Here is a 15910-nt window from a genome sequence, read left to right as displayed (position 1 = left end):
TCTGTGGCTTGATGCCATATTTTGGCTAAGTTCATAACAAAACAGAAGCTAAGGCATGTAGACGGCGTGGAAGACTCATGCCAATGTAACTACCTGACTGTAGAAACCTACTATGCTGTATTGTAAGCATATTAACTTCAGAAGTTCAAAATCTTATCCAATTTTTTTTCTCCTGATAGTATCAAGTGGTAGATGAGGAATATCATACACAATGTTGAAGCAATTTTGGAAAGAAATTCCTACGTACAACTGTTTCTCTGCAACACTTTTCTGCTAGCAAGCCATAAAAATAACACAGCACATGTGACAGGTTGCAGAACAGATCAGAAGCTATAAAGCCGGAATTATATTGATATAAATACCATTCCATAGCAGGACAGAGGACATGTATAAACTCACATACATTTGAAAACAGGACATCTGTAAGTCAAAGACCAGTTAGGTGATCTACAACTACTGTATGGATGGTTACATTCCATTGACAACGTATAAGGGAAAGGACAAAGTGTATCCTATTCTAGTTTTACTTTAGGCACCTAAAAACATATCCCTAAGGTTTTAACAAAATGTCCTAATGGATTTCAGAACCAACACCTTAAACATCTACTGTGTAGCTAAGTATCTTTGAAATTCAACTGACATTGTACATAAGCATGCCTCTTTCCCTCCTACCCCACACACTTAAATGCTGGTAAGGAATAAGGAGAGTAAACAGCATTGAAAATCATCGTGGTCACCAGCCAAGTGGGTGATGTGACCCAGGAATACAAGGCACAGTAAGAACTTCTTTGCTGTGATGTATCCCATGACTTAACCAGAGAGCTTTTTGGTAGAGAAATGTTCACCAAAAACCAAGATTCCAGGACCAAAAGTAAAACACAATCTCTCTACTAGACTGTTACTGCCTGTGTGTAAGTGCAATCAATAAAACACTATCATTAGTCTGACTGTAATACTTACAATAACACTGATGTTGCTCCTCTCTTAAAAAAAGATAAAATTATGTCTTAATTCTATAGGCAAGAACACAAAAGACTCTTTAGAAAGATCTGACCATACTGAAATGGTAAATTATTAATGTTACACATTTACAAAAGAAGGCACTGGTTCTGAAGATTTTGAAGTGAAGTTTCAGCAAATGTTTGAAAGGAAAGCATTTTCTTCTAAGCTTTGATTACCCAAACTATCCACACAGAATCAAAGAATAGTTTGGTTTGGAAGGGATCTTTAAATGTCAGCTACTCCAACCTCCTTACAACTCCCCTGAGCAGCAACATCTTCAAGTAAATCATGTTTCTCAGCACCCTGTCCAACTAGACCTTGAATGTTTCCCGAGATGGGGCATCCAACATCTCACTGGGCAACGTGTGTCAGTGTTTCACAACCCTCACTGTAAAAAACTTCTCTCTTACAACAAATGTAATTTGACCCTCTTCTAGTTAAATGCATTACCTCTTGTCCTATCTCAACAGGCCCTGCTAAAAAGTTTGTCCCTTCTTATAGGCCCCCTTTAAGTACTGGAAGGCTGCAATAAGGTCTCCCCAGAACGTTCTCTTCTCCAGGCTGAACAACCCCAACTCTCGAAGTCTCCTTTACCTTGGATGGTTCTGGGCTTGCTGGCGTTTTCAAAGTCACACACCTTCTCCCATTTATCTCTCACTGCTTCAGGGGTCATTGGCTGATTCTTTCCTCTGACAATAGCACCCAAGGATCGCTCCCAGCGCACTAATGGGAAACATGAGCCAAAGAGTTCAGTAACAAACAAAGAAACTTTTCAGTTCTTTAGATAACTTTCATTGAGGTCACTATTTTCAAGATTCTGAAACAAGGGAAAGGTTCTAAGTACTCTGATGTAACTCACCAGTACTACTTCAAGCTGGACTAAAAGGGTTCACCGCTTTTAACTAGCATTTAGAAAGGGAATAGCATTGCTTTTAAATTTCATTGAAGCCACGAGAAACTGGCTGCCCTCCAAAAATATTACATCAATTTTAGGACTCTGTCTAGTGAAAAGACGTAGCTAATATGTATCCACAGACTTTCTCTTCTGTCAGGATTTTGACAACTAATGCTTAGGAATCTCCTGAAAGCCATGGAAAACTACAGGAAAAATGTGAAAACCACTTGCTATCTAGGAAAGAACATTAATACCAGTAGCCAGCATCTCCAAATGGTCTTTGAAGTTTTATTTCAGTACTGTAACCTGAGAGAAACTGGTAAGGCCAATGTGAAATCAGTTCTGTAAGGATATAGACTTCCCGAATTGCAACTAATACTTAACCTGTCATGTTGGTTTTGCTCTTAATTAGCAACAGACAATGAATAAGGCCATAATGATACCTCATTAACAACACGATTTCATTTCAATAACTTCAACAACAGCCATTATAATGATGAAAAGTGATACTTTTGATCAGAGAGATTTCCAGCTGTATTGAAACTCAACTCCTTGTGGAAGGCAGCAAGATGTTTTATGCTGCTGTCCTGCTTCTTTTAAGCTGCTTACTTCACTTCTTGGAAAAGCTATTCCAGTGCCATCAGTACATTTACAGTTAGTTAGAAGTGTACAAAATGGTTATCAAGTAGGCAAAAAAAAAGTTTTAAAAGAAGGGGGAATGCATTCTTCAATTAATGGCCCTACTTCAATCCACTGGTGACATTCATGTAGACTAAGAAGTTAAACCTTTAGTAATGCTGGTATTAGGTTAAACACATTTAGGAAAAAAGTTCAGACATTTCACACAATTTTTTCTTCTCCGAAGTCCTTAATATTGTCTGTGAGTTTTCTTTACATTCGTATTTAAGTTAGTTACTGCAGTTACTCAAGGAAAATACAGCTAGCATACCTATTGATTATTAAGAAGACTAATTGCCTCAACATGTTTAGAGGTATAAATAAATGCGGAAAGCAACTAAAAAGCTGTCTGTTTACCAGCATGTGCTACTTTTATATCACAGAAAAACTGAAGTTATCAAGAAAAGGCAGCAATGTATACCAAAAACAGAGATTCTTCTTGACATCAAATTACATCTGGGATTCAAGACCTAAGGTTACTTAGGCAGATTTTCAGTCATTATCAGTCAGCTCAAAACCATAACAATGCAGACACCTAAGTTACCAATTTCCTCCATGTGAAGTTAAATTTGTGACTTTTACTTAAAACAAGCAGTTTCCTCAGAGCCTCAGTTTTTGTTAATCTTCTCCCCGTTAAAAAAATATGTCTTGAGCAAAGGTTAACTGATCAGAAGATCTGCATACTTTTAATGTCAATTCAAAAAACAAGATCAATCCTGCAACAAAAGTACTTACGTTTTCCAATCCATCCAGCTCCCACCTGCCAAGAAAAAAGAAAATCATCAAATTTGCACATGCCACAAAGCAAAGCTTTGGTAGTATAGGGAAACAAAACTACACTCCAGAACAAATACAAACACAATAAAAATTTCTGAACTACTGCTGGTTGCATTTAACAGTTCAGTTAAGCACCAGAATGTCATCAACATAAAACTCTAAGTACAAGATAACAGCTTCCATCCAACTTATGAACCAGCAGTTTGATGACAATACCTATAATGAATATCATAATTAAGTAATTTATCGTGCAATTCTGCAAGTTATTTTCTGTATCTGAATGATTTAGAAAACAAATATCTTTTGAAGTAGTTTCTTTAGTATCTTTTCAACCTTAAAAGAGAATAATTAGAATTGTAACAAGTTGGTGGTATTTTGAGCACACACCAGAATTTGACCAGGCTGTTACTATCTGAAGTACTTGTCAAATACTGCACAACATGGTCAACATTTCTTCCAAAAAGTTTAAGACTGGATAGGCTAAAAAAACTACTGATTTGGGGGAAAGGGATACAGGGAGGGAAAGAGAGGGAAGAAAGGGAAAATAAAAAAATTACCTCAAACAGACTGCCATTCTCTGCACAGCTCTCATGGCAAAGCCAAACAACTAAGGGAGCAACGTACTCTGGTTTGAAAGCATCGACCAGATCTAGAGCAGATTGGAAAGGGGAATTATAAAATACAAAGAAAGTAGAAATAAAAAAACCTCTACATGTTCATCAAATTATTCTTACTTTAACACCTTCTGATGAACAGGAGAGCCAGAATTTAACCAACAGTGTTTTGTCATGAAAAAAAAAGGACAAACAACATGAAACTTTGAAGATCCCCTAAATACGAACAACTCGTGAGACACACATATGCTGCCAAACCCCATGACATTGCTTCTCAGAGAGAAAGATGAAAGTCTGTTTAAATGTTGGGAACACAATTACATGCAGACTGCAAAGCCAGAGACCTTCCTAAATTTCCATCTGACAAGCAGCCTGAAACAAGGACAAGCCAGCTAGACATAATCCTGATGGAGATGTACCTGAGCAATTTTCCTTTTAGTCTGCTAGTCAGTTAGAAAGGCAAGGCATTATGAAAATAATTGGACCTGTTGAACGTTCAAGAAACATCTGGAAACACTGATTTTTCCAAACGAGAGATAGGGAATATCAGCCCTGCTGAATTTATATAGCAATTGTATTTTGGGATTTCTACCAGCATCTGGCACAATAGAAAACCATCTCAAAATTGAGACACTGTCATGGAGCAGACTATGGTTGTCCAGGCAGCTCTTATCACCTATTTTATCCACTGTTTGAATAATAACTTTGTTTAATTTCCTGTTGCAGCTTTTAGAATATTATTCTTTCAACAGCAAGAGATACATAGCTGTTCCTCAGTTAAAGGTCATCAAGCATGATGGAGCTGGTGAAAGAGCTCACCAAGCCACTCTCCATCATCTACCAACAGTCCTAGCTCACTGGGGAGGTCCCACATGATTGGAAGTTGGCAAATGTCACACCAATCCACAAAAAGGGCTGGAATGAGGACCCAGGAAACTACAGGTCCATCAGCCTGACCTCAGTGCCTGGCAAGGTTATGGAGCAGATCATCCTAAGTGCAATCACAGAGCACCTACAGGATGGACAAGGGATCAGACCCAGCCAGCACGGGTTTAGGAGGGGAAGGTCCTGTTTGACCAACCTGATCTCCTTTTATGATCAGGTGACCCACCTGGTGGATGAGGGGAAGGCTGTGGATGTAGTGTACCTGGACTTCAGTAAAGCCTTTGCCATTCTCTCCCACAGCATTCTCCTAGAAAAGCTGGCAGCCCACGGCTTGGACAGGAGCACTCTGTGCTGGGTTAGGAACTGGCTGGAGGGCCGGGCCCAGAGAGTGGTGGTGAACGGGGCTGCATCCAGTTGGCAGCCAGTCACTAGTGGTGTCCCCCAGGGATCAGTGTTGGGGCCAGTTCTGTTTAATATCTTTACTGATGATTTAGATGAGGGGATTGAGTCCATCATCAGCAAATTTGCAGATGACACTAAGTTGGGGGGGAGTGTCGATCAGCTGGAAGGCAGGAGGGCTCTGCAGAGGGACCTGGATAGGTTGGAGAGTTGGGCTGATCCCAACGGGATGAGGTTCAACAAGGCCAAGTGCTGGGTCCTGCACTTTGGCCACAACAACCCCCTGCAGCACCACAGGCTGGGACAGAGTGGCTGGAGAGCAGCCAGGCAGAGATGGACCTGGGAGTTTGGATTGACAGGAAGCTGAACATGAGCCAGCAGTGTGCCCAGGTGGCCAAGAAGGCCAAGGGCATCCTGGCCTGGATCAGGAACAGTGTGGCCAGTAGGACCAGGGAAGTGATTCTGCTCCTGTACTCAGCACTGGTGAGGCCACACCTGGAGTACTGGGTCCAGTTCTGGGCCCCTCAGTTCAGGAAGGATATTGAGGTGCTGGAGCGGGTCCAGAGAAGAGCAACAGGCTGGTGAAGGGACCTGAACACAAGTCCTATGAGGAGAGGCTGAGGGAGCTGGGGCTGTTCAGCCTGGAGAAGAGGAGGTTCAGGGGAGACTTCCTCACTCTCTACAACTCCCTGAAAGGAGGTTGTAGCCAGGTGGGGGTTGGTCTCTTTTCCCAGGCAACTATCAGTAAGTCAAGAGGGTACGGTCTTAAGCTGTGCCAGGGGAGGTTTAGGTTGGATATTAGGAAGAAATTCTTCACAGAAAGGGTAATCAGGCATTGGAATGGGCTGCCCAGGGAAGTGGTGGATTCTCTGTCCCTGGAAGTTTTTAAGAAGAGACTGGATGTGGCACTTAGTGCCATGGTCTAGCAACCATGGCGGTAGTGGATCAAGGGTTGGACTTGATGATGTCTGAGGTCCCTTCCAACCCAGCTGATTCTATGATTCTATGGTTCTGTGATTTTCAATTATAGCAAGATTTTCCCAGATGAAGAGCTGGGAAAGTTTATCATGAGTACTTCTTTAATAGTAAAACAGAAGCAAACAGAAGTTCATTTTCAGAAGTTCCACAAAACCAAAAGAAGATGAATTCCATTTAATATGGCACGTTGTTAGTGCATAACAAAATCCTTAGGCTTTTCCAAAGTATTCCACTTTATGCCACACACAATTTAGTCTCAAAAATTAGGCCTAGAGTGCTATGGTAGAAGTTTAAAAAAACCCAAACAAACAAAAACCACACAAGAGATGCAAACTATATTAAGAGTTCTAGCAAGAACACCACCACGTAGGTCAAGCTGAACATACGTAAGTGTGGCAATGAAAAATCATACATGCTTGCAGACAGCTGAAAACAAATAGGAAAGTACTGACTAAGATAACAAGGATAATTTGATGTGAGATTTGAAAACATTTTTGAAGTTGTGGAGATGTTCAAATATTTTGAGAGTATTTGAAAATCTGAACAGGGAGGAAGGGAGTGAGATAACAAATCAATTATCAGAGCTCCAAGTATCTTATAGAGAGACCAAAGGATCTCACTTTTCTTAAAATTACTAAGAAAGAAAATTATGAGGTGTTTTTAATCATCCTTTGTAACTTAAATATCTTCAGAAAATTCCAAGTACTGTACCCCATGTTACACTTCAGGAACTCATGGCTGCAAGCTTAATGTATTTGGCTCTTCTGTAAATATTTGCAATAAATCCCTGAAAACTACAACCTGTAGAACTGCTAGATTTCATGACTACCTGGATTATTTAGACCTAAACCAGCATACTTTAATCAAACAAAATCAAGCATTTAAACTATGTATAATGTACAAAATATACTATTCTCCAATACCTTGTATATCAGTCTGAAAAATGTCATTATTTCCTTGGCTTTGAAATCTGCCTATCATCAGGGAAAAGGAGGGCAGAAGGGAAATGAAATAGGCTAATCTATTAGCCTGAAGACTATCTGAGAGCAATTTCCTTTTATAGCCCCTTTTTTCCAAATTATTTTTTTTTTCTGGTCATTTGCCAAAGTAATTAGTCAGTCTATTTATCCTAAATTTACACTTTACACACAGCTGTCTCCTAAAATGTTGCTTATATTGACTTCCCAATGCAGTGCTCTGTTAAAACCTGTTCAGACATTCTAAGACTAGTAACTGTGCAATATGGAAAAATTAGGCAACTCAGTTCACTATTATCTCCTGCTGATCATGAAACAACTAAGTACAGACATGACACACTGTGCAAAAACTCAGTATTTTGCAATCAGACAATATAGTAACAAGCGCAGACACCTTATGCCCATACCTGATTGCACATCTGATGAAACAAACAAGCCTTTCCACTACTGTAGGAGGATCTTGGAAGAGATTATAATTAAAGAGCCTTGCCACACGAGATCACTTTTGTAAATTAGAAAACTTGCTTCTATCTTGTGGCAGAAAATAAGAATTCCTCACAACAGGCAAAGCAAGTAAGTTGACAGTTCAGAGACAAAAAGGTAGTGGGAACAATGACTTATCAGAGTGTGAAGTGTGAACGATTTGCATTTTCTGAGAGATAAGAAAATTTACTGTGCTTCAATTCACCGAAAAATATCAGCACAGGTAGACCTTAAATGATTCACCTTGTGGCATGACGGTCTGAGTCAGCCTGGATCCAGCAGTTGGAGCAATTGTGTTGCAGTGGATGTTGTATTTTCGGCCTTCAACTGCAATTGTGTTTGAAAGACCCAAAAGGCCAAGCTTTGCAGCACTGTAGTTTGCCTGACCAAAGTTTCCATATATTCCAGCAGCTGAGGATGTCATAATTATTCTTAGGGGGGAGGAGAGGAAAAAAATATTAAATTGAAAAAAACTAAGAAATCTGATTTCACTGCACTCTTTGCACTAACAGTAATACATACCAAGACAGACTAAGAACACTCCTATAACTTCTCAGACAAGTACATTTGTCCAAAAGGTTCAAACTAACAAACCAACCAAAAAGCCCCATGAAAACCCAGCCAAAACAAAAAGAACCCACAACCTACAAGCAGAACTGCATGTACCAATCATTTGAGTAAAAAGAAGCAGGATCAGAATCCCGTGGATTTACAGTAACATCCAAGTAACAAACACTTCTAACCAGTCTCCATGAAAAGAAACAGTACTTTCACAGTTCTACAGCTCCTGTCTTAAATATTCACAAAAATACATTTAAATACATGGAAAAAAACCCTTTAAACATTTGGCTGGGGAGGTGGAGAGGGGGGATCAGAACTGAACAGGTTTAACATTTTAACTGATTTTGCTTCACCCCTGGGACAGTGAAAGAAAAGGCTGCAAAACTCCTTCACTGCCATGCATCGGTCTGTTATTCCCTACTGAAAAAACAAAACAGAAGACAAATTTTTACCTGCCAAATTTCTGGTTTTTCATGTGATTCCATGCAGCTCGGGTGACAAGGAACGATCCCCTCAAGTGAATTCTATGGATTATATCTAGGAACAAATTAATATCAGTTCAATATTTCCAGGGTTTTTTCTCCCAACTTGAAATAAACCATGTTTCTTCTTCATGACAAAAAATACACTCTCTTCACATTGACACTGGTAATAAAAGACTGGTGCACTCTTCTTTTTGTTTTTTACTTCAAAATTCCTGCAAATAGGCAGAATTAGACAAAGACTAACAGCAGACAGACCATCTTTGCAAGAGTCTTCTCCACTGGCTTATCAACACCATCAATACTATCTCACTGAAGGTTTCACCTTTTCTTCTGTCCCTTGGCACATCAGAATGCTTTCCTCTCTAGTTAGTTCTGGGTCTTTTAAGCCTGTATAGTATTCAGCCACTCAGTGTTAGTGCTGGGAATGTGTTCTGCTCACAAAAACTATTGTGTATAATTCACATGTTTTTTTTGTATTCCACTCAGCAACTAGGAGTGGTAAGTACAGCCTTTCTTCCCCTTTGGAACTACATATACCTACCACGCATTGCAGCACAGATCTGTTTTGCAAATTAAACACCAGCAGCTTACCACTAAGCTTTCAGGGCAAAAGGTAAGTCTTCCCTGACTTCTCTTCCTCCTTGCTCCAAAGGGAGGAATGTACCTTTCATCTTTCACACAGAAAGCACATTTTAAAGTCATTTTAAAATCAACTCACCCCAGTCTTCATCACTTATCCGAACAAATGAACGGTCTCTTAGGATCCTAAAAGGCAACATTAGGAAAACAAAACAAACAGAAGATGAACAGTCGTTGAAACAAGAGTGATAGTCCACACTCAAACAGGACAAAACCCTCAGGTATACTCACCCAGCATTGTTTATAACAATATCTGGGGGAAAAAAAACGGAAACCAAGTGAATGCACTTATAAAGTACAAGTTTGTTTCTACTTTTCTCCCACTTCTAAAAATGTATCTAGACAAGAACACTGCATATATACATCATACTACAATTCTATAGCTCCTTGTCTCTAATAGCGTATCCTACCATTGGACAGTAATTAAGACACAACGATTCAGGACAGTTAAGTCTCAGTCTGCCAACAGGACAAAGCCTGACAGAGATGTATAGCTGTGAAGTGCCAGCTACCTGGGAATCCAATACCTGCAGGATGCACCATCCTGTACAGTTTGAAGCTTGCTTTGAATTCAGAGTGCTCCTGATTATGCAGTTTGTGCCACCACCTTTGCTGCAGTAAGCCCAAATGATAACCAGAGGAACTACAGAGACACAAAGCCAATAAAGCAACCTGGATCACAACAATTTTTTGTCAAATATTTAATGAGGTTCCTCTTGGGTTTTATTGTGTGTACTTTAAACCATTTAGCCCTGAGTTAAAATCACAATTAAACAGTGGCAAGCACATGCTAAAAAACAAACAATTAATTATTAGGTAAAATACCTCAAGCTTTTTTTTTTTTTTATTTCTGTTAAAGCATTTTGACTTTACATAAGCAGGAGAGTTTTCAAAGCATGACAGTTGCTTATGCTAATTTTATGCAGCTTGTTATAACACTTGATGGACTCTGCGCTTTGAGACAGAAACTGTTAACCATTATTGAAGTTCCAAAATTCTGAAGGGCAGGAAAACAAGTATCATATATTAAGCCTTAAACTTCTGCTAAAAACACACCGGAAAAAAAAAAAATCAGAAAAGTTGTCCATTTAGATTAAAAGTTGAAAGCCCCTTAATTAGATTTCACTGACCAAGGGCATCAAGAGTTGGTGAGTATTATTGTTGTCATCCTGTGCTTCATATACTTGTTGCCAACTGCACTGTTTATAATGGCTTTGCCTTGCAAACAAGTTTCAATATGAATTAAGCAATTGTACCTATCCTCCCAAAAGCTTCAAGGGCTGTCTTCACAAGCTTTTCACCATCTTCCACCGAATCTGTAAGGAAAAGGTACACATTTTCAAATAAAATTAACTGGATATACTGCACTTCCAAGATATTAACAACTAACTCCATGGAGCTAAGAAAAATCAATTGTGTACAACCCCAATACAAACTAAATTCAAATTCAGCCACTATTTGCATGTGTCCTACAGCAAAACCCACACAGTAAGTCTAAATGGCACAACATTTGCCATTGCAAGAAAAACATGAAGCAAAGCAAGTAAAAATCATCCATCTCCAACCCACATCATATTACATCTATTTAAATTATGTTACTGGCAAGCTAGAAGTAATCCTTTACTAAGCAGTGCCAACTTTTCATTAAGGCATTATACTTGTCTGGAGAAATAACATACCATAATTGGGTACTGCTTTCCCTCCTTTTGCTCTGATTTCGTTGACAACTTTGTCAGCAGCTGAGGAGCTCTTGCCATATCCCTTGAAATCACCTCCAAGATCATTCACTACGTATGACAAAGAAATGAATTTTTCATTGTTAAAACTCAAGACTTCATGCTCTGTCCTTACCTCATTATCATGCCAGAAGTTATAAGGAGTATTAATAAAGCCTGCTGTACCTGGATATTACTGAAAATCTCAGATGACTAGAAAAGAATAGTAGGACACATGATTATTTTTTAAAAAACTAGTGTAATATATATTAACCCTTTTTTTTTTTAATAACACGGAAAACAGAGCACTTTTTTCCCCCCCCCTGCACCACACATTCAACTTGTCTGCCCAGCCCAGGCTACCTGTGTACTTGTGTTGTAGTTCTGAGATGAATATCTAGAATACATACCAATCATAGGTGCTTTATTCTGGTTTTTTGTCACCCTGCTCTAACTATTGCATGAACTGTAAGCAAAACTGGGAAGACTTTGTTCCTGTTTAATAGAGTAGCTAAATTGTTACTAGTCAGCTTCACTATAGAAGAGATCAAGCAGTCTGAACAAAGCGAGAAGTGCCTGCTCTGGATCTTCAGATCCTGCTCCTGTGGGATAAGAGGGCCACCTGACACACAGAGATGCTTTGTTTCCAGGCTGTTCTCAGTACTGGGGCACACATCATTAATGGTGGTAGTTGTAATGTACCATCACCACTCGTTGCTGCACTGTTGCTGTATTTGCACTTCTCACCGACTCACAGAATTCAGCAGGGGACAAAAACACTCCCCAAAACCCCAAACATTATATTTGAACAAAGAATTTCAAAAAATGTTAAGAAGTAAGTTTAAACGGGTGCAAAATGAAATTGTAAGAAAGCCAGACTTGACTGAATTTACATGCAAAAATGGTATTTTGCTAAACGGTCTTTCACTATGGCAAACTCCAGCTTTGTGCCTTCTAACTTCTTAGAAGTCCTCAAGAAGCCAGACACAGTGAAATCCACAAAATATGCAAGATATTCTTGCTAATTTTGATGATAAACAGCAATTTTAAGTCTGCTGTATCATCACAAAATGAAATAAATCCATTTTTTGCCTTTTTTTTTAACTCTCCATATAAGCAGGAATATGGCTTGCAGGACACATGACAAAATCATTCTCTATTAGGCAGACAAAGAAAGTCTCATATGAAATCCTGTCTTCGTCTTTGTCTGCAGCACAAGAGAAATGCAGAAACACTGTAGAAAATTTATATGAGTAAATGAAAATGCCAAAGCCCAGAAGAAGCGAGAGGCTTTGTAGAGGGGACGGACACGACAACAAAAAACCCCAACCAATTAACAACAAACCAAACCCAAAACACACCTAGCCTGAAGTAGGAAGAATTAAGGCAGAACACCATGCTATGGTCAAGTACAATAACATATTGATGCAAAAAAGAAAGGAGACAGAATCTCCCAGTTAAATAGATCAATATCTAACCATCCAAGCGTGCAGCTAGCACAATTCAGGTGAGGCATTAGGGAAAATTTCCAAGAGTAGTGAAGCTTTAGGGTAGGCAACACAGGCAGGCTGCTCAGTCTGCAACATAACAAGCCTTTAACGTGATATTAAAGGAAAGTGAGTCAGGAACAGCACTTGAATTTCTAATTTCTCCTGGGAAATAACAGTGGACAATTCTGTGGTAAACATTTACACAAAACATTCGGCCTTATTAAGACGTTAAAACCTAAGACAAAACTTATATATGTTTACCCTTCACTTCATTAGCAGTTTGCTGACAAAAACTTAATTAAATATTTCAGAAAATTTTCAGAGGCAGTAAAGTACCTTCGGCTGAGCGCAGGCATCAACAGAGTTGAAGCAAAAATGAGTATGAAAGAAAGAACTGAGCTATTCTACGCTTTGAAACAGACCAATAACAGTATTTTAAGCTCAAATTTTCCATCATGTAATTTCCGGTTGAAAACATCCAGTAGAAAAGAGTTGGAGACCACAGCAGTTGTGACAGAGCTTGGTAATAGTCTGAATCTCAGAGAAGAATTCCTCTAAGGCTATGAGTGTGAGCAGCAGAAGTGTGAAACAGTTGGTGCTGAGGACCTGACATCTACAGTTCATGGTTTTTTTGCAAAACAAGTCAGCTCATTTCTTGCTGTATTCTGGTGTCATAAATCTAACACACACATGGAACGCTGCAGATGTGCTGCTAAGTTGCATCTTCCAGTCTGGTTTTTAACGGAACTCCACTCGTGCAACCAAATATCATTCCAAAACGCGAACAAAAATACAAATAAGATACATATCAGGGGAGATGCTTCAAAAGCATTACTCTAAACTAAACTAAAACAGCAACACAGAAGAGCCCTCAGATAGACTGGATGAAACCACAGGTCGGGGCATAACACAGATTGCAAGACAGAAGCAAAGCATCCCTTCCTCCCTCTTCCAACTTTTTCTGATGAGAGGCATGAAGGAGACAAAGCATGACAAAAAAAGGTGGCAGCAGGCAGCCTTTAGGTGATGAGAAAAGGAGTTTTTCCACCTGGGTTGCTCTTGTCAATCTAACCACATCAACAGCAAGTCACTCAGAGATGAGACGTGGGACTGGGCAGAAAAGCTGCCGTGTTCTTCCAGGGCATTTGATCACTGTTCTTACAACATACCTTCATTTCCAGAACTTAGAACATGGAACTTGTTTAAAGAGACATGGCATGAGTCTCACATCTGCTTGAGTTTAACAAAATCACATTTACACAAATCACTTCTCAACTCTATGAAGTCAGAATCATAAGAGAACAAAAGAGACAAATGCAAGCATTTAGAGGTAATTGCACACTGTGAGAAGAGGTGAAGTGCAATGCAGTTTCCAAAAGGAAACAAGAAGTTGCCCTTACAGTCAATTCTTAACTTACTGATATAGCTATTATGCAATAAGGCCAAGAGATACAGGATTATTAGCTGTGGTTAGGCAATACAACACATTTTCTTTCAGATCCTTCTGGTAAGTCAGAACACTTACCTACACAGAGTCAATCAAAACATTTGGGCTGCTTTAGTGACATAAGAGAACTCAAGGTGAAGTACTCACATCTCTAGTAAATAAGACAAGCATTAAAGATGGCAACTACCACAAAAAAAAATTACCTAGATTTTTTTAAAGTTGTCTATGCACATATATTGATATACATGCATATATGATATTAAACCAATGAAGCGAAACAAAACAATTTTTATGAAATTTTGTAAACCGAAATTGCAATTTTCATTAGAAAGCTAAACACTAGTCAGCAAATCCTTGTCCATGATCTCTTTAAACATTTAACCTTGAACTTATCAACAATACCTGTACAAATTCATTCACAGGCAGCCAAATCATAAAATCATAGAATCATTTAGGTTGGAAAAGTATTTTAAGATCAAGTCCAGCCATTAACCTAAAATGCCAAGTTCAGCACTAAACTCTGTCCTTAAGTGCCACATCCACACATCCTTTAAATATGTCCAGGGGTGGTCACTCGACCACCTCCCTGGGCAGCCTGTTCCAGTGCCTGACAACCCTTTCAGTGAATAACTTTTTAATAGCCAAACTAAAAATGGCAATGCTGACTGCCAGCAAGTGCCCAAGAATATAACTTAACCTTCAGAATCACCACGTGATGCAGCATTTTTCAGAACTAAAGATGCCCTGAGAAGGTTCAACCAAGGTACTACAAACCCATCAGAAATCCTTTTACTGAGAGCTATTTGGCACTGTCACCAGGACCAGATGGCTCTTCTGTCCCAGGAGCTGCAGAAAGAAACAATGCTACTGATACTGAGTTACACTCCGGTAAATTCTCTCTTGGGAGAAGATACTATAACAAATTCACCTACTCAAATGGTCATATTGGAAGACTCTAAGCAATATTCACCTAAGACAACACTCTCTGGCCACAAATCATGGTAAAGACTGGTATGCATAGGTGAAAGTCAAATCTGGGAAATGATCTGACTCAAACTGGCTTTCCAGCAAAGATAAGCCCATGGAGAAACTTGGGCAGCTTGTTTCATAAGAAAGTACGGCTTAGAAGCAAAAGTTAAACAGCAAAAGATAAGACAGAAAACCATTAAATAACAAAGGTTACCATCAAAAAGGCCATTGACAGTTGAATGCAAGCTATGTGAAAAGGCAAAGGTTATTGTCTAGATCAAGTTAGCTAGCATAAAACTTACCAACTACTGAAGCTCCTCTTTCAGCAAAAGCCAGAGCATAGGCTCTCCCCAAACCTAGGTTAAAAAAAAAAGTTAAAAACAAGTGTTTTCTGGATTACAATTCAGACAAAAGCTAAACAAAAATTAATTGCATCAAGAAAAATGCACCAATTCAACACAAACACCTTCAAGATTCAAAGTAAAACATTATTTCCCCCAGGAGTTCAAAGTTTTTCATAAGTACAAAACTTGCAAGTATACAAACAGGTAAACTGTAGACAAAACCTCCAGTCAAGAGGAAAAAAAACAAACCATGCTTACTCCTTGTTACTGCATTCAACAGAACCATCTGGGAAAGCTGATGTCGAGTTTGTGCTTGTGACAGAAAAATACATTTGAAAGGAAGAACGTTTAATGTCTTGATTTAACAGTGAAGAAGGAATGGGTGGTTCAAGTTAATTAATTACACTCTAAGTGAATAAGCTACTTCCCTGGTTAAAGTTAAGATTTGAAAAAGAAATTGAACAAAATTTAACTCTGATTCAAGATGTATTGACAAAATCATCTGGATACAAAGGAATGCCTAATACCTCAATTAACCAGACACATACACATTTTGCCTATGGTAACAGAAG

The 15910-nt window shown here is 39.0% G+C and overlaps 1 protein-coding gene across 1 annotated transcript in view; it reads right to left on the bottom strand.

Moving 5' to 3' along the window:
• Positions 1–15910, bottom strand: part of HSD17B4 (hydroxysteroid 17-beta dehydrogenase 4) — a 61296-nt gene that overhangs the window by 43001 nt on the left and 2385 nt on the right. Inside the window, exons 2-11 of the mRNA XM_027729627.2 lie at positions 15297–15350; positions 11053–11160; positions 10630–10689; positions 9605–9626; positions 9453–9499; positions 8702–8786; positions 7932–8119; positions 3910–4001; positions 3311–3335; positions 1597–1725 (exon numbers count right to left, since the gene is read on the bottom strand). Of these exons, the coding sequence (XP_027585428.2) occupies positions 1597–1725; positions 3311–3335; positions 3910–4001; positions 7932–8119; positions 8702–8786; positions 9453–9499; positions 9605–9626; positions 10630–10689; positions 11053–11160; positions 15297–15350 (810 nt within the window). The remainder of the gene's footprint in view (positions 1–1596; positions 1726–3310; positions 3336–3909; positions 4002–7931; positions 8120–8701; positions 8787–9452; positions 9500–9604; positions 9627–10629; positions 10690–11052; positions 11161–15296; positions 15351–15910) is intronic.

The sequence above is a fragment of the Pipra filicauda genome, unplaced genomic scaffold (assembly GCF_003945595.2).
Source record: "Pipra filicauda isolate LSUMZ 115617 unplaced genomic scaffold, ASM394559v2 scaffold29_size4552773_pilon, whole genome shotgun sequence".
Taxonomy (NCBI): domain Eukaryota; kingdom Metazoa; phylum Chordata; class Aves; order Passeriformes; family Pipridae; genus Pipra; species Pipra filicauda.
Note: the sequence above shows the minus strand (reverse complement) of the source record. Positions and strands in the feature narration are given on the sequence as shown.